At 47.2% G+C, this 27,067-nt stretch overlaps 1 protein-coding gene and 1 long non-coding RNA gene across 9 annotated transcripts in view; one reads left to right on the top strand and one right to left on the bottom strand.

Annotated features, from left to right (window-relative positions):
- LOC144284310 (uncharacterized) lies at positions 1 to 6,464 on the bottom strand. Of its 2 annotated transcripts, none has more exons than XR_013352656.1 (2): positions 6,315 to 6,464; positions 1 to 5,347 (listed from the first exon to the last, which is right to left on the bottom strand). It is a non-coding gene; the product is annotated as an uncharacterized LOC144284310 (long non-coding RNA). The 2 variants fall into 2 exon arrangements; XR_013352657.1 differs by lacking the exon at positions 6,315 to 6,464 and adding an exon at positions 6,137 to 6,222.
- Positions 6,465 to 6,642: 178 nt separating this feature from the next.
- Positions 6,643 to 27,067, top strand: part of IRF2 (interferon regulatory factor 2) — a 79,299-nt gene continuing 58,874 nt past the window's right edge. Inside the window, exons 1-2 of one of the 7 annotated variants that reach the window (XM_077848683.1) lie at positions 6,643 to 6,830; positions 21,879 to 22,063. Coding sequence is in view for 2 of the 7 variants with exons in the window: in XM_077848681.1 (XP_077704807.1) it covers positions 8,137 to 8,187 (51 nt within the window). In the remaining 5 variants the exon portion in view is untranslated. Of the gene's footprint in view, positions 6,831 to 6,952; positions 7,141 to 7,215; positions 7,270 to 8,030; positions 8,188 to 8,700; positions 8,989 to 21,878; positions 22,064 to 27,067 lie in introns of those variants that run through there. The other 6 variants (XM_077848682.1, XM_077848686.1, XM_077848684.1 and 3 more) reach the window with 6 other exon arrangements.

The following is a 27,067-nucleotide window of genomic DNA, read 5'->3' as shown; positions in this document are numbered from 1 at the left end:
TTTCAGAATATCATACATGTATTGTATTTCCTCAGCAAATTCAACATGGAACCAGCAGAGAGGACAATGAAGGAACAGTTGTAAATTCTCCTAAGAAACCAACAAATTAAGATGTCCTTGCATTGCCTCGTTGAGCTGACCCCTGGGAAATTTATAAGATGACCTTTTAAAACTATGGAACCTGTGGAAATCTTTCCATTGATCCCATAATAAAACCCAAACTCCTAGATCTGGTGTCTGCTCAATTGGCCTATGCCTGGGTCCTGCTTACCCTCATTTTCAACTCCGAAGTCACATTTTCCCTCATATTCCAGAATTCACCAGACCCTTTGGCTTCTTGGGATTCTTGTCCTGACTCTTTCCTCTGCCCCCAGGGCTTTAGCACACAATTGGTACCTGTTATGCGTTGTGTTCCCCGCCCCCTCCAGCCCCCACCCCCCAGCCGCAAATTCACACGCTGAAGTCCCAACCTTCAGTATCTCCCAATGTGACCTGATGCAGAAACAGTCTTTGCAGATGTCCTTGGTTAAGATGAGAGGATACTGGAGTGGGTGAGCCTCTAATCCAGTGACTGGAGAAGTTTGGAGATAGGTGCACTCCACAGAGAACACCATAAAAAAATGAAGGCAGAGATGAGATCACCGGCAAGCCAAAGGATGCCCAAGGTTCCTGGGAAACCACCAGAAGCCAGGAGGCATGGAGCAAATCCCTCCCTCAGCCTCAGAAGGAACCGACCCTGGGACACCGTGATCTAGGACTATCAGCTCCCATAACTGTGGGACAGACAACACATTTCTGTTGGTTCAAGTGGCCGGGGGTTTGGGGTTCGCGGTGCTTTGTTACGCGGCACTAGGAAACTGAGCAGTATCCTCTTGCTCTTCAAGCCTTGGCTTCCATGTCATTTTCTCCAAGGAACCTTCCTTGACCACCTAGATCAATCCCACCTAGGATTTTCAGTCAAAACTCTTATTTCCTTCAAAACACCAATACAGGTCTGCTCACTGTCTCATTGGTTGGTTTGGTGACATGGCCCCCACTCAAACGTGAGCTCCAGGGAGGAGGGGGCCTGTCTTGCTCTCACTGCCTTCACAGCACCTCTGAGTGTCTGGACCTTAGCAGCGCTCCACACTACAGAGGTGCACACTGCTGCCAACTCGCATCAGAGGCAAAGGAGTTGTGTGCAGGAACTGTCACGCACATTTTGGATTTAGTGGAGCTGAAGTTTTTCCAGGAAGTCAGAGACTTAAAAAACGCTCTCAGTCCTTTGTTTCATGACACTCCTCTGTCTTTTTGACGGGGAAATTTCCAAACATTTCCAAATACAAGTGAAGGTGTGTGTCATTCAGAATGCTAGGAGGTTTGGGAAGAAAGAGAACACGCTGAATGTCATCGAGCTTCATATGAGGCAAGTGGGGAGCTTCCAGTGACTGGAAGCTGTAAACGAAAAATTCTTCAACTATCCAGATCCAGGGAATCGTGTGGTTTGCTTAATTTACGTTAAAACTTTGAAATTTATTTCCTGTTTAAAATATTTTTTATACTTGAAACTATTAATAGCAATTCTTTCTAAAGAACCTCAAGACAGAACTGTGGATGCCTTTTCCTTTTTTTTTTTTTTTTTTGACACCTTTTCCTTCTGACTTTAAAAATAAAAGTACTACTTTATAGTTTATCACCTTGGAGAAGTGATGAATATTTCAAAGCTATTTGGGATGGAACAGAGAAATTTTAGCAAAAAAATTAGGAAGTCTTCAAAAATTGTAAACCTTCCTTTTAGACAAGAAAAATCTTTCTTCCCCTTTTCCTGTCTCTCTCTCTCTCTTACACACATACACAGATATCCTGACAATTTTATTTATTTACTTTAAAACGTTTTAAGTAATTTCCGCATCTAATGTGGGGCTTGAACTTACAACCCTGAGATCAAGAGTCATACACTCCACTGATTAAGCCAGCCGGGTGCCCCCCATCCTGGCAATTTTATTTTATTTAATTAATTAAGTTTTTATTATTTATTTTATTTTATTTATTTTATTATTTTATTTATTTTATTATTTTTTCCCACCACCACCCTCCAGCCTGGCAATTTTAAAGAATATTTTTTCCCCTGGGACACCTGGGTGTCTCAGTGGTTGAGCATCTGCCTTTGGCTCAGGTCATGATCCCAGGGTCCTGGACGGAGTCCCACATCAGGCTCCCTGCATGGAGCCTGCTTCTCCCTTCTGTGTGTCTCTGCTTCTCTCTATCTGTGTGTGTCTCATGAATAAATAAAAAAAAATCTTTTTTTTCTTAAAGTATATTTTTCCCCTTACTTCATAGGAACAGGACAAAATTAATATTTACCACTAAGGACTGGGCAATATACTGCTCAACTTAAATCCATGATTTTCAGAGAGTAACTGCAATAGAACTCATTTTAGAGTTTCTAGTAAAGTGGATGAAACCATTACATGAGGAAATAGTCAAGAATTTCTCATCAAGGTGTCCACTTGATGACTCTGATCCTTGACCTCTGAAGGCTTTCTCAATGTCATTACAGTATTACCGTCTCAACTAAAATCTAACTTGGCTGTGTATTTATTCAACGTGTAATATTCTTTGGAGTTCAGAACTATAGTCTATGCCTCTGTGTTGGCCAACTGCTCCTCCAAGTGTGGAATACTCATTTTCTATGGTTTTATAATCCCTTGAATTACAGCACCATGGAGGAGCGCCTCCGTGGCCAGGATGGAACAGTATCATTGATACGGTGGAGAGGATTGAGACATCAATTGATAGACGGATGAGGGGCTACTGATTTAATCAGAACTGTAAATACTCAACACTTTAGTGAGCGAGCCATCGGACTGCACATTCTTAATTTTAATGTGCATTTCTAAAGGCTGTGATTACAGATGGAGGGGATGGCTGGGAGACCGGGATGATGTCATGGAAATTAACATGCCAACTTCTTAGACTGTGAGAAATCGTCTCAGGAGACAGAGATTTCCAATGGTTTTGGATCAGTGCTGTATTCCCGGTATTGAGAAAAATTCGTGGGCACTTAATAAATGTTTGCTATTTGAATGATAATTTTAGGAAATACTCTTGTTAGCAAAATAAATGAGAAACCCATTTGAAAGGGGTTAACCTTGAACGTATCTTTAAATTTCTTCCTTAGTTGAAATCCTTCATGGAGATACCGATCACCACATGTCCAACTAATCACTGCTCTTACTCAACTTCCTTGAAAAGAAAATAGTCCCAATGCATGCAGGTAGATCTTTCTTTAGAAGGTCCCATTCTGCAGGTGAAACATTAACATGCCTCACTCAGGAGATCACTCTGGTTTCATGATATAAGACTGTCTGAACAATGGCAGGTGACCAGGTGTCTGGTCAGATTTCTATGGTATGGCAAAGGTTACTTTTTTCAGAGACTTTCAAAAAGGTTCTATTTTGCTATATTGATCCATTTCCCACAGAGATTTATGACTGTATATATCTCATTGAAGTGCTAAGAAATATTTCTTGACTGTGTATATGAATACCAGGTGGATTTGGGGGGCGTATTTACCCTTTTGGCCTGTAATGATACGTCACCCAGGTCATAGGAACAGAGCGAAATTCATTCTGTGCTTTATGTGTTTCGGGACCTGAAAAATTGGAAACAGTTCGCATGCCTCATGGAGCTCCAGGGGGTACTCAGGAAAGGCAGGAGTCAGTGACGTCTGCCAGTCTCTTGGTGGGTCCGCGAGGCGACAAATATACAAGGTTGTTGGGAAAGATGTGATGAGTTTAGTTTTAGACATGCATACTTTGTTGAACACCTAAGAGGTAATGCGTCCAGACCTCAGGAGCTACAGACTTTGGGGCTATCACCAAATAAAGCTAGCTGAAGCTTTGGGCATGAGTGAGAGCACTCAGAAGGCATGTGGAATGAGAAAATGGAAGGGTTTAAGATGGAATGTCTGGAAAACCCATAATTTAGGGGGCTGGCAGCAGGAGAGGAGCCAGCTGAGAAATAGAACAGGACACAGGGGAGTCACACGGACATCCTGGAAAATAGACAGCACCGACGGGCCCTACTACAGGATATGGAAAGATTGCATCGGTGGCCCTGGAGGTGGCCCTTTCGAAAAACTAAAGAAGGAAATAAAAAATATCAACAGTCCAATTCCTGATTGGTGAGATTCCAGGTGGCTGATTTTCCTCTTTCAGCTTTGCTGCATTTTCTGCATTCCACACAATAAATATCGGTCACAATACATTAAACAATAAAAATACTCTGATGAAGTCTAAAATATTTCACGAGAAAAAAATAAGGGCAGGTAATGATTAATGGACAAGTATTTGAGTGCCCGTGTGCGGGGTACCACGCTAAGGACAACACAACAGACCTCAGGATGGCTGTTTCACAAAATGGAATGGCAGCGTGTTTGACGAGGGAGGACTGTGGGGCCCAGCAGCATGAGATGAGGCTGCTCAAGGGCTTGGTGACAGATCATAATGGATTTTACAGGTTTTGTTAAATGATATGGACTTACTGGGGCACTGGGTGGCTCAGTCGGTTAAGTGATGCTTGATTTTGGCTCAGGTCATGATCTCGGGGTTGGGAGATGGAGCCTGCTTAAGAGTCTCTCTCTCCCGCTACCCGCCTCCCCTCCACTGTACTCACTCTAGTTCTCTCTCTCTGTAAATAAATAAAGACTTTATTCTGAAGTCTCCAGAGAAGTTTTGGAAGGGAGTTAGGGTTGGAATCGTGCTTTTCTTGTAGTTCATTTTCTACTTAATTAGACATATAGTGTGGCTGCTAGCCTGAAGGAGCACGGTTGGAGGCAGGCTCAGCTGGCAGAGTGGAGACGGAGAAGGGCCCGGGTCCACACGTATCTGGGAGTGACATCAACAGGTCAGTCGGATGCCACTGATTGGGTGTATGTTGCGGGAAAGAAGACATCAAGGAGGACTACTAGGTTTTTAACTTGGGTCCCCAGGTGGTGGAGGGAGTGTCAACTGCCCTAAAGACTTTGTATATAATGACTCTACCACCCGGAGTGGGCAATGTTCTGTGAAATAAGAAAGCAAGCGGCTGTGTCAGATAGGATCATAGGAGGGGGGACAGGAAGCAATGTGTGCAGTGGGATCTAGTTCTGAGATCGCAGCCACAAAACAGAATCCTAAACGCTCAGCTGTCTCAGCACATACGCACTCAGATACTTTTCTTCTTCCAATGCACAGAATTCAATACTTCTGTGGCAAAGAGGGATGCTGGGCTATGCTCTTAGAGACGTGTTCACGTGTAAATAGTTGGCCTCCGGAGAAGGGCCTCTCTTGGTTGGATAGAGAACTTTGGGAGGAGGCTGATTTTGCTGCATGTGGGGGGAAGAAACAGGTATAGTTAGAGGAGAACCGGTACCGTTACCTGGCAAAGGACCCCGCGGTGGTAGGTCCCAAATGAATTACATCAGTGTGAGCTAACACACCTGGAGGGCGACAGGCGCTGTACCTGGCCACCCGCGTTCTATCATTTGTCCCCATTCCACCACATTAAAAACGGAGGCCTCAGGCCATGCCACTTGCCGGGGCATGCCCAGCTAATCAGTTAGAGGCCATATCGGAATCTGGCTGCCCGGGTCCCAGGATGAAGAAGCCTCTCTCCTGGACCGGCCACGATGAAGACGTCGGGAGGCAAAATTAACTCGCAGCCTTGCGCATCTCATCCCGCGGGGAGGAGTCACTCCTGTTGCCCCGGCGGCGGTCATGGGCCTGGAGGGGGCGGCCCTGGCTGGCGTGGGCAAGGCCTTCCTCACCCCCCGCTGTCCCCCCTCCACCCACGCGGCGCCAGGTGGGGCCGGGGCCGGCAGCAGCCCTCCAAGGGGGTCACCCTCAACTACTGATGAGGGTCCCAACCCGGTTAAGGTCGCAGGGCCTCGGCTGGCCCAGTCTTGCAGCTGGTGTCTAAGTCACGCTGTCTGGCCGGGGCGCCCGTGCCCTCTCTCCCTCCGGGGCGGGCCCGCGACAAAGTGGGGTTTTGTCCCCTCGGACCAGAGCGGTGCTGCCCGCCCCTGCCACCTGCCCCGCCGGCCGGTGGACGGCCAGCTCCCCCGGGCTCCCTGCCCCCCTCCTCCTCCGCCGCCAGCTCCTCCTCCCTCTCCAACCTTCAGGGAGCCCCGAGGCTGGAGGCTCGGGGACCTGCCTTCCTCGCCCAGCGGCCGCTACAGCTTCGGGGCTGAGAGGAGGCCGGCGCCCCCCGCGCCCCCGCGCCCCCTGCGCCCCCGGCGCCCCGAGGCTGAGCGCGGCCGGCGGGAGCGTCCCGGCGGCCGACGACAGACTCACGAGCAGCCGCTTGTTGCTCCCGCTGCCGCGACGTGGGGAAGCGAAAATGAAATGGACTTTTCCGAGAAATGATGAAAGCGGCGCCGGGCGCCAATGAGCGGCCGCGGCGAACTTCCGCACCTCCCGGCCCGGCCGCTCGCGCCCTCCCTCCGCCTCCACCTCCCGGTTGCACAAGCTCGAAACAAACACTGGGGAGGAAGGGCGGAGGGAGGAGGGCGGAGGGGGGAGGGCGGAGGGGGGAGGCGAGGGAGGGAGCGAGCAGCGAGGGAGGGAGGGAGGGAGGGAGGCAGGCAGGGAGGAGGGCGGGGGGTGGGGGGATTTCCAGCCTCTGCGCTTCGCAGTTTCCTCTCCTTGTTTTGCTTTCGATCTGGACTGTTCTCAGGCAAGCTGGGGAGTAACTTTTAGTTTTGCTCCTGCGATTATTCAACTGACGGGCTTTCATTTCCATTTCACACACCCTAGCAACACTTAAACCTTGCGGGATTGTATTGGTAGTGTGAAAAAGCACACTGAGAGGTAACATTTTTCAAATAATAGTTGTGACTGTGCGTGTGTGTTTTTCTCGAGGGCATGTTTGCTGAGCACTGGAGGGGATGTGTGTGTGTGTGTGTGTGTGCGTGTGCGTGTGTTGCGCGCGCGTGCTGATGGTTTGACACAGTCGCAGCCGGAAAATGCTGGGGGTTCATAAATATTAATACTGATTTTTGGAGGAGCAGTCGGCGCTCTGATGGATCGTCTGATGTTTAGGGGAAGCAGGTTCTGCTGCTGCTGCTGGGGCTGCTGAGGCTGCTGGGGCTGCTGAGGCTGCAAGGAGGAGGAGGAGGAGGTAGAGAGGGAGGAGGAGGAGGAGGAGGAGGTCGGTGGAGGTTTAATTTCACTTTTGGATTTGCAGATGCGGAGAGGTGGCTCCATGGACACAGACCTGCTCTGTGTGATTCTGCGCCCCAGGTGTTGGGTGTGTGGGCGCAGGTCCGCCGGAGTCGGGCCTCCTTTTAAAACAAAATTCTCGTGTGCGTGTGTGTGTGTGTGTGTGTGTGCGTGTGCGTGTTTACAGACGCCGTCGCCGCGGGATCCGAAGGAGGGGAGCGGGGCTCGCGGTCTCCGGGCGGCTCCGCCGTGCGCCCCGCTGCCTGCGCCCCGCGCCCCGGGCCCCGCGCCCCGGGCCCCGGCGAGGGGAAACTTGGTGGGGCGCCCCGCGGCGGGCCCGGGGCACGGTGCTGGGCGGCGGGCGGCGGGCGGCGGGGGCCAGCGGGGCCTGGCCGGCGCGCCCGGCTGCCCGGGAGCTGGGCCGCCGCCGCCGCCGCCGCCGCGGGGGGACGCCGCGCCCTCCTTCCCGCCGGCCGGCGCCCGGCCTGGCCCCGGGGCTTTGTCGCCGCGCTGGTCCCGGCGCGCGGGGGGCTCCGGCGGCGCGTCCCGGGAGGGCGCCGCGCCGAGGGGTCACCGCCCCGGCCGCGGCCTAGCGCCCGGCGCCGCCGGGTCCCCGCGGGCGCCCCCGGGCCGGCCTGGCGCGCTGGGCCCGACCCGCCTCGGCCGCGGCGCGGGCGCGGTGGGGGCGGGGAGCCTCCGGGGAGCGAGCGGCGCCCCGCTGGCAGGCGCGGGGGCGGGCGTCCCCCGGGGGTCCGCGGCGCGGGCGGGGCGGGGTGGGGACGCGAGTGCCCGCCCCGCGCCCTCCGACCCCGCTCTGGGCGCCGAGCGGCATTCGCCCGCCGGCCGAACGTGGTTGGTGCGCGGCCGCCACTTCCTCCCCGCCCCGCCGGCCCGGCCCGGCCACCGAGCGGGGCCCGCGGAGCCTCCGCAAGTTCGGGGAGGAGGGGGGCTGCGGATGCGACCGGGTCCCCCCGCCAGGACGCGCCGGCCCCGGCCCCAGGTCCCGGTACGTTGGCCGCCCTTGCCCTGTTGCAGCGGGAGCGGGGGCGGGGGCGGGGGCGGGAGCTGCGCCCCCTGGCACGGGCAGGCCCGGGCGCACTCCTCGGCAGCCCCGGAGGACAGTCTCTGCAACTTGGGGACATTTTGCCCGCCCCGTCCCTCCTCCGCCTCCTCCCTCCGTGCGGGCGGTGGGTAGTGCTCCGCGTGCAGGGTCACGGAATCCCAAGACGCGGAGTGTCTCCAAAGCTGGAAAAGTGCGGGCGCTCCTGTGCCCCCTGCGCCTCCTGCGCCCCCCGACCCCCCGGCCTCCCCTGTTGCAGTGGCTCGGTCTGCTTTTGATGAATGGCTGGGGAGGGTGGAGGATGGTTACATTTCCTGTTGGGGATTTTCAGGAATCACCGAGGCTGCTGTCGAGCCTGCAGTCACTTATCAGGGTTCAGACCGATTGCACACGGCGTGGGGGGCTGGGGGGGGGGCTAGGAGCCTGCACTTGGTGCTCTCAGGGCAGGTGCAGCGAGGGGCCGCTGGCCGACGTGGTTCCGAGGGCGGGTGGTCTTGGATGCGCGCTCGCCTCCCGGCGCCCGGGGGCCCATCCCTGCCCCACTTCGGGGCGCCCAGCAGATCCAGGATCCAGCAGTTTCCCCAGCGCCCCGTGCTTCCTTTTTTGGAGGGGGCAGCGGTAGAAGTAGGAACCTAGAACGTCCTGGAAAAACTCGACTTTTCTAAGGAGACTTCAGACATGGAATATTGAGAAATGAAACGGGCATTTCTACGGGGTAACCTTGGAACATCTATTGATCGATAGACGGCAAAGTCCGGAATTTCGCTGCAATTAGTGAACGATTATAATTTATAACTCGGCCTGTTATGTAAGAAGCAAGATTTTCGCTTCTTTAGATTCAGGAGTTCTGTGATGACTTGTAATCGCTTCCTAATATTAAACATTTATATACTTCGTCCTCAGGGAGTTGTCCTTTTTTTTTTTTTTTCCTTTTGATCTTGGAAAGTAAAAGGTAATTTTGCATATTTCAGACTTGACTTACCTGTAAAAATGTCACCGGCATCAAAAGTGAGAGTTTGTAGTTGAATTGGAAGCAAATTATGGCAAAGTAATGGTTGTCCTTAAGTACTGACAGCTCTATGAACTATGGCCCGGCTTTCCTGTGCCTTCTGAAAGACTTTATTAGGCAGATATTCCATATACCGAAGCCAGTTAATAAGGCTGTTAAGCTTACAACTAGTAGTGGAAGATTCGAGACTCTGGATACTTAACTTTTGGTGTGCATCCATTGCTTCAGGTTTGCAAGGACACTGTACTTTTATTCTTAGGATTATCAGATACGAGCTTGGTTGTTTCTAGAACATTTTCACACAATTTCCTTTTGATAGAGAGCAGAACTCTAAATGGGGTATCTGGGACATGGTTCTGTTTTGTGCTATATACCAAAAAGGGTGTAAAGCAGAGGAAGGACTTTATTTATTCATTTAATAAATATTCCTGGGACATTCACTCTGCACCCAGACACAGTGCTAGGCTCTGTGGGTTCTACTCGGAACAGGAAAACAACTTCCTTACCCTCTGGGGAAATTGTATTGTGGTCGGTGAGCTGATAATAGGCAACCGAAAGATAAATAACAGTGATTACCTTCTGGGGTTGCTTCTATGGAAGGTGATAATAATACTTAACTGCCTATCTGATAGGGTTGCTTTGGGGAACAGAGGAGAGACTGTGTATGGGAGAAGGTTATAGAAGTTACAGCAGTCTACAAATGTGTAAGGCATTAACTTTCAGAAATCTGTCACTATTATTAATGCGAAAAAGCCAGGAAATCAGGACTATGGATTGATCACTGACTTTCTCTTACAGAATTTTCAGCAAAAAGGGATTTACTTCTTCTGAGAGTATTATGGATAACGGCAAGGAATTAAATACAGAATAGCTATTTTATGTAAAGCATCAAAGAATTTAACAGTGAAATATAATATTGTCAGTGAATTTTTTCTGTCAGAAGTTGGATGGTATCCATGGAGACCAAATGATATGGAAATAACAGTGATACCAGTATACTTTCTGTGTGTGTGTGTGTGTGTGTGTGTGCAAGGATATATATATCTATATATCTGTATATTTATATAAATAAATCTTCTCAGGCTCAATGTCATTTAGTCTGAATTTTCTTACCATTGCTGCAGACTCTGTAATTCATTATCGTTATTACAGATAAGCTCCTAGCTGATGTTAGTATTTTGCTATAGCATCATTAAGGGGACTCGGTTCACTTTCATTTATTGACTGCTGTGTGTGCAGCACTGTGTATGTGAAAAAAATAGTGTATTTTTATAAAATACAACATTTAAGAGTACATAAGGTACTATAGGCAAATAATGTAAATTGCTGTGAAGTGTCAGTTTTGTTAATAAAATCCGTTCTTTTTGTCTGTATGGGACACCAGGTTCTTCTCAGGTGGGATAGGAGATCAGGGCTTTCTGCCCTTTTGCCCTAGATGTGCCCTGCTTTTGTCCCGAGTGTGATCAATGTCCGGTGCATAATGTTTGCCCCAGGCAGGGTTAAAGGGTGTTTCTTAAGGAGGTGCCTGGCAGGAAAGGAAGTGAGGAAGGTTGAATGAATCTTGATTTTTTTTTTTTTTCCAACAAAGATTGATAAATTATATGTAGGTTCCAGATTTAAATGTGAAGCCAATATTTTGTGTATACCAAGGGAAATATACAAGCAGCAAATTCAGCCCTCGGGCACCTGATGCCAAGCCATAGCTTGGGCTGCCTGCAGCAGGCCCTTAGTTGCCAGCATTTTACCTTCAAGCATCCTTTTTAAATAATCCCCCCTCACACACACACACACACACACACACACACAAGCTTCATCTTTTGAAAGACTGTCCCTGAAACATATTGTGCTTATTAGGAAGACTTCGATGCCTGTTTTTATTATTAGAATTGCATCAGACTTCTAGTCAGAACTCCTGATTGACCTGGGAGAAATAGCATCCTCAGGTCTGGTTGATCTCATTCCAGCCCAAAGTAGAGACACTTGACGTTTTGGACTCTGAGCAGCCCATTTTGGATAAACTCATAGTCTCCTTAGGCTTTCTGAGTTGGAAACTAGCCCAGGACTCCTGATGGCCACAGTTAACTTTGGGAGCCAAGAATCCCAGGATATGAACCATTGTAGTTACCCAGGCGGTTATGTTATTGAATGAACACAAACACTGTACCTTTACATCATTAATTTATTAAATACTTGTTGACAACCAGCTATGTTCAAGGGGCATGAACTCAAGTGTCCAGAGGCCTGGAGTTGACTTTCAGCCCTTTCATTTACTCTCCCAATCACTTCTCCTTTTGGTACCTTGCTTTTCACATCTGTAAAATGGGGCTGCATCGTTCTGTTATGTATGGCGTATGGGGCTTATGTGGGTATCAAATCACCCCAGCGGGGGCGGGGTGGCTTTGAGAAGCCATAAGGAACTTTTAGATTTAACACTGTCTACAACCTTTCTCTCGAGTCTTTGACTCTTTCACGCAAAGAACCGCCACCCCCACCCCCATAGCAAGGCTCTGATCCCCACCAGGCATCCCGGATCCCCACCAGGCATCCCAGGTCCCCATTCCCCAGATATGTGGGCCAGAGCAAAGGTGGAGAACCACTGAATCAAGGATCTCTTCTCAGGGCCAGATCTTTTATTTTTCCGTTGTCCCAGAGGCCATGCTATGCAGACCAGTTTTCCACATTTTAGATGGGGCTTTGGATAGGGAATCCGCGGTCACTCTCAGTTGGCTCTGCTCGTGTTGACCTTGCTTGTCATACAAAACTGGTATTAGTGTTATGATTGTGCTGCTTTGGATTTTCCATTCTGAAGAGGCATGAAGGACTTTGTTTTATGTGTATGTCTCTTGGTCTAGGAAGGCCATAAAGAGTTATGGGTTTGTTTCTATTTCAGCTCCTAGTCCCCTCTATCAGTGTAGTATTCATCTTCAATAAACAAGAGAAAACTGGAGTCTAGCAAGAATGTCTCCTATGCCTCACACTCTATGTGCATGCCTCATTGTCCCTATTTTTATGAGAAACAAGGCTTGTGCGATTCCTTCTGATGAAGGATTCTGAGCATGTGTATCTCCAGGGCAAGGCCAATGTAGTTCAGCAAAATAATTTAGGATTTTGTGTGATAAAGTTCTGTCTAATTTTCATTAAACCAATATTTTGGGGAGTTAAGTACTTGCTGTGTAATTTTCATAAATAATTTCTTTTCAGGCAAACTTAGCAATCTGTTGCTATTCTCACACACCCAGTGTGATCGAGGGAAAGACGAGCTTCCAATTTAATTTGTTCCTATTGAGCTTATAAATGTCAGGTTTGTGTGTAGGATCCAAAGAAATGTTTTATAGATAGAGTACACTGCCCTGGCCCCATCATCCTAGACTCCTACTGCCTTTTCCCATTTCTCGAGGTCGACATTTTGAGTGAGAAAGCACTGCATACAAATTGCTTTCTTTCCCAAGCAATATCTAATATGTTATTTTTTGAAGAGAGTCTTTTTTTTGTTCTCTTTACCCTAGAATTATTGAACAGGACAAGAAGAGTTAGAGTGGTGAGGAGAGTGTCCTAGCACCTGCATAGGGTGTTAGTGGGTGCCCGGATGGCTGGGATAGCAGTGGGAGGGCATTGGAAGGTGACACTTTTGGGGAGGGGTGAGATGATGAAACAAGAATATGGTGTAGGGTGGGATAGTGCCTCCTGAATTTTTGAGTGGGAGAGCGAGAAAAGAGGGAATCAGGCAGGTGGATTTTCTGTGTCGTTACAGATATCACTGAAGGAGTTTCGGGGTGGCAAGGAGAAGGTCTGCAGTTAGTGGATAGTAACTCAAGGACAAGTTGAAATACCAGAGGACCCTCCCCATCCAACTTTGGAATTAATAATCCTTTTTATCCTTTGGGGGGTAAAGTCTGATGGGAAGACCGCTAGGCATCAGCCGGCTCTGGACAAGTGAACAGGCCGTGGTGGGTAGTTATCACTTGGACGTGGTGCTGGAGCTGCGGTTGCAAGAATTCATACCCCCCTCGAGACCTCAGACTCAGTCCACAGTTGCCTTTGGAGGCAACCATGGGCCCTGAGAGGAAGATCCCTGATGATACAAATTTTTAGAAATACTGTAACTGCCTTCTTAGGCCAAGGCTGGTCTTCCTAGCTGCTGTTTTATTTTTGTCAGACTGTAGGAGGTGACTGGGAACCAGGAAAACAGATTGGGCCCATCCCGTGTTTCCCTAAAGAACAGGTGGCACCAGTTAAGGCTGAACTCTAAATGCTGTTCCTGGGGACTGTAGGTCACTGACGTTGAAACTGAGCACTCGGTGTTGCAGTTGGGATTGTATGTTGAAATAAACCTCCTGGAATTCAATTTGGTGCTATAGACTTAAAGTCTTGAAACTGTTAAACTCTGTTCCAGTAATTCTACTTCTAGGAACGTACCCATATGAAGTAACCAGAGATGGGACAAAGATTTATGTGCGAGGATGTTTATTGAATTCGGTTTTGTAAGAGTGAAAATTTGGAAACAGTTGAAATACCCGCAGTGGGAACACGTTTACGTGAATTCTGGTACAGCCAGACGATGAGGATAGCTAGCTTATAAAATTCATGCTTTTGCATCTAATGATGGAAAAGTGCTTGTGATACATGTTGAGTGGAGAAAAAGAGGTCCTTAATTGTGCCCTTATTTTGAAAATGTATGTGTGTTCATATATTTCCATTATTAAAGAAAAAGCTGGCAGAAAATATTTGGATGGTGGGATTGAGGCTGCTTGGCTCCCCCCACTCCGAAACACTTGTATTTTCCAAATTAATATAGCAGTACAGTTGCTTTTATAACCTGAAAAATACCCTCAAGATGACTCTGAAGCGTCCCCTCTGACCTCATCTCTGATAAATGTAAGACGAGAACATTGCTGAGGAGGGTGCTGTACCTGGATGTGGCCATTCTTCTTCTTCTTCTTCTTCTTTTTTTTTTTTTAGTGGGCTCTACACCCAAGCATGGAGCTCAATGCAGGGCTTGAACTCGCAACCCTGAGATCAAGACCTGAGCTGAAATCAAGAGTCAGATGCTTAATGATTGAGCCACCCAGGCATGCGTGGATGTGGCCATTCTTGAGTTCTTTCTGCCTTGATGTATGGAGCCAGGCTCTAGAATCTGGGCTTCCCCCCACAGCTGGTGCTAACAGATGCTCTTGTCCCAGTTCAGCTCTTGCCACTTCCTTGGTGATGGTGGGATATGCTGTCTTGTCAAACATTGTGTGGCAGGGTCACAGATGTTACCCCACTTGATCGGTACATCTTTATGTACGGGATTACCGCAGAAACAAGATACTGTGGTAGGAAAGAAGAATTTATCATCCATCATCACGGCGAGGCCAACAGCCTGAGTAATGTGGCGATGGTCACCCATTCCCAGACCCTTAGGAGACGCTGTGAAAACAGGTGGAACGTGGGTGTGGGGAATACAATCTGTCGGTGACGTCAGAGTAACCCAAGGGAGAAACAGAGAAGGAAAAAAATAAAACCCCACCTTTGCTCCTGTGACAGTGGATGGAAAGGATCCAGGGTTCTCATCCAGCCCTTGGGAATGTGAGGCTTTTTCTAGGGGTGTTCCTGAGACCTGGGCCTCATTCCTTTTGAACTGTCCATATTAGAGACAGGTCTTCCTGGCACCCTGGGAACCAACCCAGGGCCCTGGTCCTGGCTGTAACCAGTTGGCCCTCTTGAGGGGAGAGGAGTAAAATTACCCTCTTGGATCAGAGCAGTTAATTTAGACAAAAGGCCACCGATCCAATTCTCCTGGTATGCTGAAGAACAAAATGTTTCTAGGGGAAGTGAATGCTGACGTTCCCTCTCTTTATGTCATAGACATTCTCTATATTGCATACATTTCTGGGTCTCGGGTGGGTCAGGTGTCTCACGGGAGCTCTGAGAAATCTACAGAATTTTTATTTCCTTACACAACAGCCTTTATTGGCGACTGACTTAGTGTGACTCCATCAAGAATGTGGCCTAAGATTTTTCACAACTACAGAAACCTCCAGATACCTGACTTGTAACTGAAAAAAAAAAAAAAGTAGAATAGTTTTCATCCCTTTATAGATACTGGAGACACTTTTGGGTTGTTACGAGCTGGTATTGATTATAACCATTACCAGTTCAGAAGAGGAGCACCAAAGCATGGTTTAAAAAAAAAAAAAAGGGGATCCCTGGGTGGCGCAGCGGTTTGGCGCCTGCCTTTGGCCCAGGGTGCGATCCTGGAGACCCGGGATCGAATCCCACGTCGGGCTCCTGGTGCATGGAGCCTGCTTCTCCCTCTGCCTGTGTCTCTGCCTCATTCTCTCTCTCTCTGTGTGACTATCACAAATAAATAAAAATTAAAAAAAAATTTATAAAAAAAAAAGTATTGATTAGGACAATATTGCCCAATACAAATAGAACATAAGCCACAGGCATAATTTTTAATTTTCTAGTAGCCACGTTAGGAATGTAAAAAGAAAGCAAGGAAATTAATTTTAATATTTTATTTAGCTCAGTATGTCCAAAATACTATCTTTGACATGTGATTCATATAAAAGTATTAATGAGGTCATTTACATTCTTTTTTCATACCGAATCTGCAAGATCTAATGTGTCTCTTATACCTATAGGATGTCTTATACCTATAGGACATCTGAATCTGCCTGGCCCTATTTCCAGAGTGTAGTGGCCACATGTGGCTCACATGCGAGGTGTGGTGCAGAATGAGGACATGAAGCAAGGCGTGAAGAGAAGTATGGGGAAAAGTTATAATCCAATGACTAAAGCTAACAGGACTGAGGGAAAGTAGATTTGAGCAGTCCTTTTGGTGATGCAATCATTCGGTGATAACTGCATGCACCTCCCTGCCTCCCCAAACAAACCCCACTGATCTCTTCAGCCTGAGATAACAAAATGCTTTGAATTTCTTTAAAAGCAACCCCTTGTGTGTGCCATTCCTTTGATAATCAGCCTCAAACATCTTGAATCTTCTCTAGCCCCTTGACCTGTTCAGAAAATTGTTGATTCCTTGGGTTTTTCCATTTGTAACACCTATGTGGCAAGTTATTTGTGAGCGAGGATCCTGTTGTATTTCTTTGCATTCCCCACCAGTACTTGAAACGCAGTAAGAACTAGATAAACATTTGTTGATTTGATTTTTAGCCCCGAAGCAAAGGTTAGCTCAGAAGGCTGAATTCCAGTTCCCATGGATGGCACAGGTCTGCTTTGTGTTAGAAAGCTAATGGTATAGGTACTGAGCACATTAACATTGAGATTTGTCGCTTTGCATTAGGATTTGTCACTTTGAATTAGGGGTTCAACATCCAGGAGGCGAAAACCCACTTTTTTCTTCTTCTCCTTTGTACGTAGGACTGTAAAACAATCTTACTAGCCCCTTTCTTTAACATTTAAGTTCCAATGAGCATACTAATACTTTGCTGAACATATAAATAAGCTATACTCACCGGTAAACTGAAGATAGGTGCTTGGGATCTGCGACTTTCTTGGTGGGTTAGTTGTGACAATCACTTTATTATTAACACGCACTTAGCTATAACGGGTATGCAGTGGAATTCTTTTAAAATCAAGTACAGTATTTTACAGTTGACTTGATTTGTCCCCTTTGACTATAATTGTTGGGGTGAAGCAACAGACTTCTCCACAGAGCCAAGGCAATTTATTTTTACTGAAGCCTACCTAAGAACTGCTTAGGTAGCTTTTCTCCGCGAGATTAAATACGACCTTCACTGAATCATGTTAGCAGGGCCAGCAGCTAGAAAAATAAAGACTAAACCAAACCTTCAGCAAAGAAATTCCCAGCTGCTCAGTGGGTCAGAGCTTTCCTGATTGCTTTCTACCAATGAAAACACTGTAGATTAGTTTTAAGTGAATTCTAGTAGGTTTGGGGATTTGCAACTGACAGAAGAACAGGAAAGTATAATCTCACTTTAAAATAGTAATCCTGAAGGTAAATCTTTATTGACTCTTTTTGGGGAATGGTGGGGATTTTGTTCATATGGGAAAACTTAACTCATGTGTACCGTTTAGCTGACCTTGAAAGTTAAGTTCCCCAGGGTAGAATAGAATGGAGCAGAGAAGTCAGACATGTGGTTCTCATCCCAAGAGGACACTGTGGACTTGTGGGGTGTTCTGGGTACTCCCAGGGACCCACACAGATGGCCCTGTACCCCTTCCTTCTCTCCTTTATAAAATGAAAGTAGAAATGGGGGAGCCTGCAAAGGAGGCCCCCGTAGGGAGTGTGGATAGAAAACTGCAGGTTTCCACTGTTGGGTGTGGTCATGTTGGGTGATTCGAGAAGTCAGGGTGAATTCAAAATACTGCAGGGGGGGATCTGCCTCTCTGACAGGTGCTTTTCATACATTAAGACTGAAAAAATTTTTGAAAAAATTTCTTTAAAGTCAGGCTGCAGTTTGGGTTGAGATGAGTCATTCAGCTGGAACAGTCGACTATTTTGATCATTGATTCGTTCAGTTACGGATTTTTACAGGTATTTACTCGGTGCTAGCTCTATGTAGAGAGAGGTACAAAAAGGTGAAAAAGTGATAAGCTTGGATTTGAGTTAGGTAGAGGGTCTCCGCGCCTAGCTACGAGGATAGGACTGTCAGGATGTCACTACTTTTAACAGCTAGATGAAACAGAATCAAGCAGTTGAGCAACTAAGATCCCACTTCTGGAAGTGCTGTTAGATATGTGTGAATCCCCTCTGCAGGTCTTCATGGGCCTCGTGGCGTTGTCTCAGAGCGTAGGCAAAGCTACAGTGCTAATATGACACGTTTTTGGTCTGGGTGTATACATTTTCATTATTAAAAGAAAGATTCTTTTCTTTTTCTTAAAGACTTATTTATTTATTCATTCATTCATTCATTCATTCATTCCTGAGACACAGAGAGGCAGAGGGAGAAGCAGGCTCCCTACAGGGAACCTGATGCGGGACTCGATCCCAGGACCCCGGGATCACGCCCTGAGCCGAAGGCAGATGCTCAACCCCTGAGCCACCCTGGGGTCCCCTAAAAGACAGATTCTTAATAAATTATATAATAGGCATAAAACAGCATATTGCTTTGTCCTCACTGTTGTTTTTGTACAGTTCTCCCACACTGAGTCTGGCGTGTAGAATTCAACTGTTGTAGCTTTTATCATTCAGGAAAAACCCTGTGGGTAAGTCCTGATGGCTATCTCCTCTCTCTCCTTCCCCTTCACTCAAGGTAGACACTGTATCTAGCTGTGCGGCTAATAAATTTTACTGCTCTGATCCCTCCCCCCAGGTTGAGGCTGGGAGAATCCAGCCCTTTGCATGTCCGGGAGAGGCCTTCTCCTCACTTGGTTTGAGGTATCATCACCATGAACAGGAAATTGGCCCTTATTTCATTTTGAACATCCTCGTTTTCCCCTCTTTTTCTCTTATTCTTTGTGTGTGTGCATGTGTACGTGTGCGTGCATGCACGGGTGTGCACATACACATGCACACATGCGTTCGTACACACGCATGCACACACGCATTTGGCTGGCAAATACTTCGAGTTGCCTGGAATCAAAGAATAACCATCACCCATGATGGGACTAAGGAAACAGTGGAGCAAGCAGTGAATTCATAAATGCCTGTCTCATTTCTTTTTTTATTCTGGTAAAAGTTACATAACATAAAATTTACCGAGATAAACATCTTTAGGTGTATAATCTGGTGGCGTTAAGCATGTTTACCATGCTGTGCAACCATCACCACCATCCACCCCAGAACTTCTCATCTTAAACGAAACCCTGTACCTAATCAGCTGTAACCCCACTGGCCCAAGCCCTGGCAACATTCTACTTCCTATGAATTTAATTACTCTCACTTCATATAAATGGAATCATACAGTATTTGTATCTTTGTATCTGTTTTTTTTTTCACCTCCCAGAATGCTTTCCATGTTGATCGGTGTTGTAGCAGGTTGCCAGAACTTCTTGTGTTTTTAAGACTGAATAATATTCCCACATGTTGTTTGTCCATTCATCTGTTGATAGGTCACTTGGTTTATTATTACCGTCCAGCTATTGTGACTAATGCTGCTGTGATCGTTGGTGTAAAAAGCCTCAGTTTGAGTTCCTGCCTCCCATTCTTTCAATCCAGTGGGTCACACAGTAATTCCACGTTTTAAAACTACTAAACTTTTCCACAGTGGCTGTACCATTTTGCATCCTTCTAGTAACGCGTGAGGGTTCCAGTTTCTCCACATCCTGGCCACCATTTGTTGTTTTCTGTTTTTCAGGGGTTTTTTGTTTTGTTTTTTGATACTAGGCCTCCTAAAGGCTATGAAGTAGTATCTCATTGTGCTTTTCTTTTTTAAACGATTTTATTTATTTATTTATTTATTTGTTTGTTTATTTATTTATTTATTTGAGAGACAGAGAGCTAGGGAGAGAAGGAATAGTGGAGAGGGGCAGAGAAAGAGGGAGAAGCAGGCTCCCTGCTCAGCCCCAGGCCCCTGGGATCATGACCTGAGCCAAAGGCAGACCCTTAACCCATGGCGCCAGCCAGGCGCCCCTCTCATTGTGCTTTTGATTTGCATTTCTCTAATACCTGGTGATGGTGAGCATCTTTTCCTGTGCTTCTTGGCCATTTGTATATTGCCTTGGGTGGGAGAAATGTCTATTCAAATCTTTTCCTGTTTTTTTTTTTTTTTTTTTTTTTAATTTGGTTGTTTGGGTTTTTTTGTTGCTGAGTTGTAGGGTTATGTCATTCTTTTTTGTGGATTCCAAGATGACATGCTAGATGGCCTGAAAAGCTAGCAAGGATCCCCTTCCCCCATTATAGTATGTGTAGCATGTGGCACAAAATCATTTAAAAACTTTTGTGATGTTGTAAAGCTGATAAAGCACACGTTGAGGGTTGAGGAATTAAATGACCCTTGCATGAAGTAAATCAAGGTGCATTGGTAAACAGGAATTCAGATAAAAGTATTTAATCTTCTCATAGAATACTAGAATTGGGAGTTTCCTTAGAGATTATACTGCTTCTTCAGTTTTTTAGCTGGAGAAATCAAATGACCTGTCCAGGATCTTGTGACCAGATGAAGTACTCAGTATGCCTTGTTGAACTCTGTAGTAAAGAATTAAGTTTTTTTGTGTTGCATTTAGCATTTTAAAATTTCCAGGAAGAAAAAATGCATAGCAGTCCTTGAATATGGTAATGAATTAATTGCAGTGGCTGCTCCTGTGGTGCTCATGAAAAAGACCCTCAGGTTCATCCCCATTGTGTTAGGATAAAAGTTGAGTAAAAGCAACCTTAAAATAACACTTGGGGCATGAGAATTTAAAGGTCTTATATCCAGTCATGGTTTAATACTACTTCTTGTGTGGATGAAAACAAATTTATTGCTGTAATAACAGATCTGTAAAGTAAAATGAAAGCATTTGTGTGTTTATTCTGAATTATCGACCAAATGAGGAGGCATTTATTTGTTCTCATGAGAGCAACAGGAGATGAGGAAATTCAGTGAAATATCACAAATGCACAGTAGCAAATTTATCGTTGGTTTGCTTTGATGTTGTGCTCAAATTTTTCACTTCATTCGATCCTTTTGCAGAGTGGGTCTTTATTAAATCATACAGCCTGGCAAGATGACATATGGATTCTAACTGGGGATGCTTTGTGAAAAACTGGGAAGGAGATCCATAATGTCTCTGACATAAGGTTAATTAATGTTCCCTTCAGGTTTGGGGCCCAGGCTTTTTTTTTAAAGCCCTCAAAATTCACCTTAGGTATTATGAAACAAATAGGATCATGATGAAATTAAGTTGAAGACTCCTTTCTGCAAGCACATAGTTTAAATGAAACTCTCAGGAGAGGGGCACCTGGATGGCTCCCTGGTTGAGCATCTGCCTTCAGCTCAGGTCATGATCCCGGGGTCCTGGGATCAAGTCCCACTTCGGGCTCCCCCTGGGGGAGCCTGCTTTTCCCTCTGCCTATGTCTCTGCCCCTCTCTCTGTGTCTCTCAGGAAAAATACATAAAAATCTTAAAAAAAAAAAAGGGAAGAAACTCTCAGGAGAATTAATGCCTTCAAAAGACATTTTTGAACCCGTGTGTGTGAAGCCTGGTGCTGTGGAGATGTAACGTTGACAATTTGATGTTCTCAAAGAGCTTATCATTTACTTAGAGAGACAGGCAGTAGATAACCATCTGTCATAACAAAAAGAGTGAAATGTGTACTTAATAAAAGCACAGCAAGCAAAAGGACCTGTGTCTTTGCCCAGAGAAATGGGGTGTGCTTCACCACAGATTTCCCACCTGCCAGTGGGAGGATGGCGGTGTCAGCTGGTGGCAAATGGAGGAGTGGGGCGGGGCGTCTGTGGTGGGAAAGTACAGCAAGAGCAAAGGCAGACCGAGCCGAAGACCCCTTGCGCTCTTGGTGCGTGGAGAGTTGTCTGGTGTGGCAGGAGCAGATGGATCATGGGAGGGACAGGGTCAGCCCGGGTGAGCACAGCTACCTCAAGGCATGTGGCCCTGTGTTTCCCAATAAGGAAGGACTTGGTTTTGAGCATAGAGCAAGTTTTCTGGGCGGGGGCGTGGGGTGGTGGTTGAGGGGGGAGCTGATTGAGGCTTTGGAATGTTTTCTCCTTACATTTTAGAAAGTGCTAGATAATAACTGCTGGCCGGCCGGGTCCGGAAGAGCTGTGAGGAGATGTAAGAGCATGTGCATTCGTCGTTCTGACATGTGATGAGCGTTGCAGAAAGGACCGGATTGTGCTTTTGATGATAACCAGGCCTGCCTTTGAGGTGCTTTCATGTGTTCCTAAGAGCAAGTAATGCACAGGTATGAAAATACATTTTTTAAAGATTGTATTTATTCATGAGAGACCCAAAGAGAGAGAGAGAGAGAGAGAGGCAGAGACACAGGCAGAGGGAGAAGCAGGCTCCATGCAGGGAACCTAATGTGGGATTCGATCCTGGGTCTCCGGGATCATGCCCTGGGCCGAAGGCAGACGCTCAACCGCTGAGCCACCCAGGTGTTCCAAAATATTTATTTGCGCTTTCTCTTGTTTGTTTTGATCTGGTTTATAAAGAGAGTGATGAACAGGTTTACAGTGGATGGTTGTCCTTAATACGGATGCAAGCGTAACTTAGAGAACCACGAGAATGGTTGGCAGGGTGCCCCGAAACCATGTGTTAGCACAGCAGAAGTTTTCAGGCCAGGGTGTCCTGTTGGCTTAAAGAGTGATGGGGATCTCGCTGTCCCCTCGGGAGTGACACTGGCTGTTGGGTTAGGAGGCTCCTCCCTGCCCAGGCATGAGGTCAGCTTGCTCACATTCCCTGAGTATGCCTATGGAAGGACATGGAAGGGCTGGTTCATGGATCCTTAGGGTCAAGCCTAAACTACAGGGACTCGGGAAGCGCAGAGGAACCTGGTGAGGTGGGCTGCACCACGTTGAGCCTCCTTCCCATGTGCATTCCCTCAGCATGACTGAAGTCAAACCGGCACCCTCATCAGGGGTGGAGGCCGTGTCGGCCTGGTTGACTGGCTCCCTTGATAGCAGATCATGGGCATTTGCTGGGCTCTCCACTTCATTGTAGGGATAAAGTTTGAAGACCTTATCCAAAGGCCCTAGGTTTTTCTGGGTTCGATGACAATATATCACATTCTACATCTATTATTAACGGCTGCCTTCTCGACTCCGCTGATACATTTTGGAGTACTGTCATGTGTTTCTCAGGGCTCAGCAAAATGACTTTCCCGTACCCAATACTCGATAAGTCTTGGTTGCGCTAGATTGTAATGATTGACCTAGTTCTCCGTTTGTGATTTCCTGTCCAGACATGGGCCCATCTGTGGTACCTTAGAGCTAATAGGACCCATGTGCTGTGTTGCCCGGTAAGGAACAGGACCAGATGGCAGGTGGAAAGCACATCAGCCACGTTTGCATGTGCCTTGGGGTGTATCGGGGTGTTTCGCCTGGTCAGTCAACAGGGACCTGTTAAGGTGCAAGGACCAATGGCTCTCTGTTTATTAGCCAGCCTTGGACGAGCCTTCCAGCTGTTTCTCCGCCTCTTCTACCCTTTCCCTGGGGCACAGCTTCTCCTTCTTACTGATGGTTCAGACATACCTTGCATACCTCCTCTCTCTTGCCCTTTGCCATTCTTTCTTTTGTCTGGAATGTTTTTCCTTGCTTTTCACCTGGGGATCCCTCACCCCTCCACCCCACCCCACCCCCAATTCTTTGCAGTCTTCCAGAGTTAGCTCTTCTGGGCATTTACACAATACAGTAACCTCTCCCCCCCCCCCCCCCCCCCCGCCCCAAATACCTTGGCAGCAGTGTTCACCTGTATACGACTCAGGTCACATTATTGTGAGGCTGATGCAGGGGTGTTGGGGGCAGGTGAGTCTGATGTGGAGAATGACCCGCAAACCAGTGGTGCTGAATGCTCCATTTGGTTATCACGGGCTGGGGCAGATCCTGAAGTGCATCATCTCAGGTTCTCCCATCCTCAGTTGGTTTCTCTATGTTACCTTCAGGACAAGATACCTCATTTTGGAGTTGGTTGCTCATGTGCCTCGGCCCATCACTGCAGCGTCAGCTCTGAGGGTAGAGATCTTGGCCTCCTCTCCTTTGTATCCCGTCCCCTGCCCCAAAGTCTTGTCATTGTGCTTGACACAGAGGGCTCTTTACAGTACCTGGCTCAGTAAGGCTTTTTGTTTTTGTTTTTTTATTTTTTTAATTTTAATTTTTTTCAGTAAGGCTTTTTGAATTAAAAGTTGAATCAACTGTCAGAAATTCATTAACATCCTAAGCTCAATTCCTCTGGGATTCATCATGTCATGAAAAGAGTAAAATTGTTCTTTTTTGGGTTGCATGCTTTTTGTAATCATTCCCCCCACTCCTCTGGCTTGTTTATCACTGATTCATAGTACGTTTTTTCCATCACAATGTATATAGTTCATGTCATCTGCTTTTCCCTCCCTGTCCCCTGCCCCCACTACGGGTTCTGCAGGAGGGATCCATCCACTTTCTTATCACTTGCTTGCAGCCCTCTTGGGAGCTTCCCTGGTATAATCTGAAATTGGCCCCTATACACTCCAGGCAGGCTGCTCCAGGTTGGCGTGTGGCAGTTTTAATAAGCAAAGGGAACTTGCATAGGAGGGTTGTCTTGGAGGCAGCAAGACGATTGGATCTCTGCACCTGCCCATCAAACCTTAGAAGTTTATATAGAGAGGCCTTACCTCGGTTCAGTCACATAGACCATGCAGGTGTTCTCAACATCCCATCACTATCTCACGGCTGTGTCCTTGGAAGGGCTTCTGGGAGCAGGAAAGGCAAGGAGAACTCCTATTCCAAGGGCAGGGGGACGAGGCAAGGAGCCTCACATTGCTGGGGTCCAGCTCCCAGTTCAGCTGGCGGTTCTTTCTTTTCCATGACCTTCTCCAACACTTACCAATAAATAATTACCACATACTGTTATTTGCAGGGCACTGTGCTTGATGCCTGGGGAGGTTTAAAGATGAATAGGAGGAGATTCCTGCTCACAGGAACTTTGTATATACAGAGATATGCCTGTTTTCAAGTACTGTTCAAGCTTTGGGAACAGTCGGTGGGATATGAAGTCCAGAGAGTGGGACAGGCTGAGTTGTGGCTCAGATTTTGTTCAGGGGGCCTTGCAGAGCTGCTGGAGGACTCTGCGCCAGGTGATCTGATGGTTTGGAATATTAACCTGGCCGCCACCCTGCAGGGCGGAGACCACACTAGTGTTCTAGAAGATGGACCCTGGCTACCCTCCTGCTCCTTGTGAGAGAATCTGCCTTTGTCCATTCTGGTATTAGATGGAGGCCTGGCTCCACATTTTAGATCTTCTTTGGGGAAGTCTTAGAGGAGACGGAAGCAGTCATCCCATGGTCTTCCTCCTTACGCAGCTCTTCCTCAGGGGAGCTCAGCCAAGTGCTGTAGTAGAGGATGTGGAGAAGTTACAGGTTGTGAGTGCCGAGGTTTGAATCCAGGTGTGCTTGACCCCCCAACCTGAGCTCTCCAGCACGTTCTGCTGCAACAGGGAGAGAGAAGGACACCAGTGTGGCCCTGGAAGGGGTTGACAGGTGCCTGTGTGGCACACTGACCCGCACTGTTGTCCACACGTTTCTGACGTGCACCGTCTCCCCTACTTTCCTGGGCCAAGTTAAGGACCAAAGTGTCTTTTCCCAGCCTTCGTTCTGCTGAGTTAGATGGGTGGCTCCAGGGACACCAGCCTATTCAGGGAAGGAGGGACAGTCTTAAGTGAACTCTTCATTAACTCCCCAAAGAAGCCGTGCCTTTCAGCGTGCTTTACTTCTGTGCTGCAAAGGCAGTGCTCAGAGGACATGCTGATTAAGGGAAAATTAGGGTCGCTTGTTTTCCTGTTTTCCATATGGAAAGAAGGTTTGAACATGCAGTATGAGCCTGAGTCCATATGCTTTGAAATCTGTCCATGATTCTTGCTTTGCTGAATTGCAGACTCCATGCCATCTAGGTACTGGGGTCTGGGCCCAAGCACACCCAGCAGTCACAGCGTGATTTCTGCGCTTTTAGGTCTTTATTGCCTACTATGAATTCTTCTAGAAAATACTCGGAAAAGGTGATGGATTTAAAACTGCTCTTAGATTTTCATAATTTAGATGTATCTGGGGAGTCATTTATCCGTGCAGCTGCATACAACATTCTTATCTGTTTTTTTTTTTTTTTTTTTGTGAGAAAGAATATTACCTTTGCATCTGTAACAGATTTCACAATGATTGTAGATTATTATTACTTTTTTTTTTTTTTTTTAAGAAAAAAAATCGTTTCACACACAATTGTTAAAGCTGCTTGGGAAGCGTTCCTGGACATGACACGACTGGGTCAAAGGATGCTGTTGAAACTTTCTGGTCCCCGTGGCCACGCTGCTCTCTGGAGAGTTTGTTCCTTTTTATACTATAACCCACGTGAGATAGAAAGAGCTGTTCTAGATGTTTTACGTGTTTCCTCACCTAAGCCTTGCAAAGGCCTGTGAGAACAGATAGGGTGAGTAACCCGCCCAAGGTCACACAGCTCATAAGCAGACAGAGCCAGAGTTTGGAACGAGGCAGATCAACCAGATTCCATATCGCACACGGCTGCCTTTTCCACTCTGTTAGCTCCGGGCAGCCGGTGGGAGAGAATGAACAGAGTCATCCTGTGATGAGTCCCTACGGTCTGGATATAATGTCCTTGACCCTCGTTCTTGATGCATCGGATAGAATAGGTGCAGAATGGTTTTCCTGAACCCAAAGCCTTGGTCTGTACATTCCTAATGAAGCTGTGCAATTCCGAAGCAGTCATTTTTAGGAAAGAAGCACCAGGCTTTTCCCCAGTTCTCCCTTCTGCAGGCTGCAGGCTAAAAAAAAAGAAGAAGAAAAAAGCCAGGGTGGGGGGAAGTTGGTAGTGGGCAGCATTAAATCTTGTACCCATATGACCCCTCTTCTTGCCTCTTTGTCATCACCTGGTTGCCAGCAGCACCTGATGGACAGTGTCAGGTGCGGGGAGGGGGTGGGGGGGGGAGGAAGGGGCTATAAAGTTTTGTTTAGGGACTTCAGATTTTAAACCCCTGTTTATCTTTGCTGCTGAATCCGGTGCAATAGATCTCTCTCTCTCTCTCTCTCTCTCTCTCACACACACACACACACACACACACACACACACACCCCAACAAAAATGTTTTCAGCAGTGTAGCCCAGGGGTCATTCAGGGTCAAAATACTTCCTCTTTTAGAAAAGCCCCAGACAGCTCACTTATCTTCTTGTTCCATCCTTGTTTGTGGGTGGTTTGTATCCTTCATTGTA

The sequence above is a fragment of the Canis aureus genome, chromosome 15 (assembly GCF_053574225.1).
Source record: "Canis aureus isolate CA01 chromosome 15, VMU_Caureus_v.1.0, whole genome shotgun sequence".
Lineage (NCBI taxonomy): Eukaryota > Metazoa > Chordata > Mammalia > Carnivora > Canidae > Canis > Canis aureus.
Note: the sequence above shows the minus strand (reverse complement) of the source record. Positions and strands in the feature narration are given on the sequence as shown.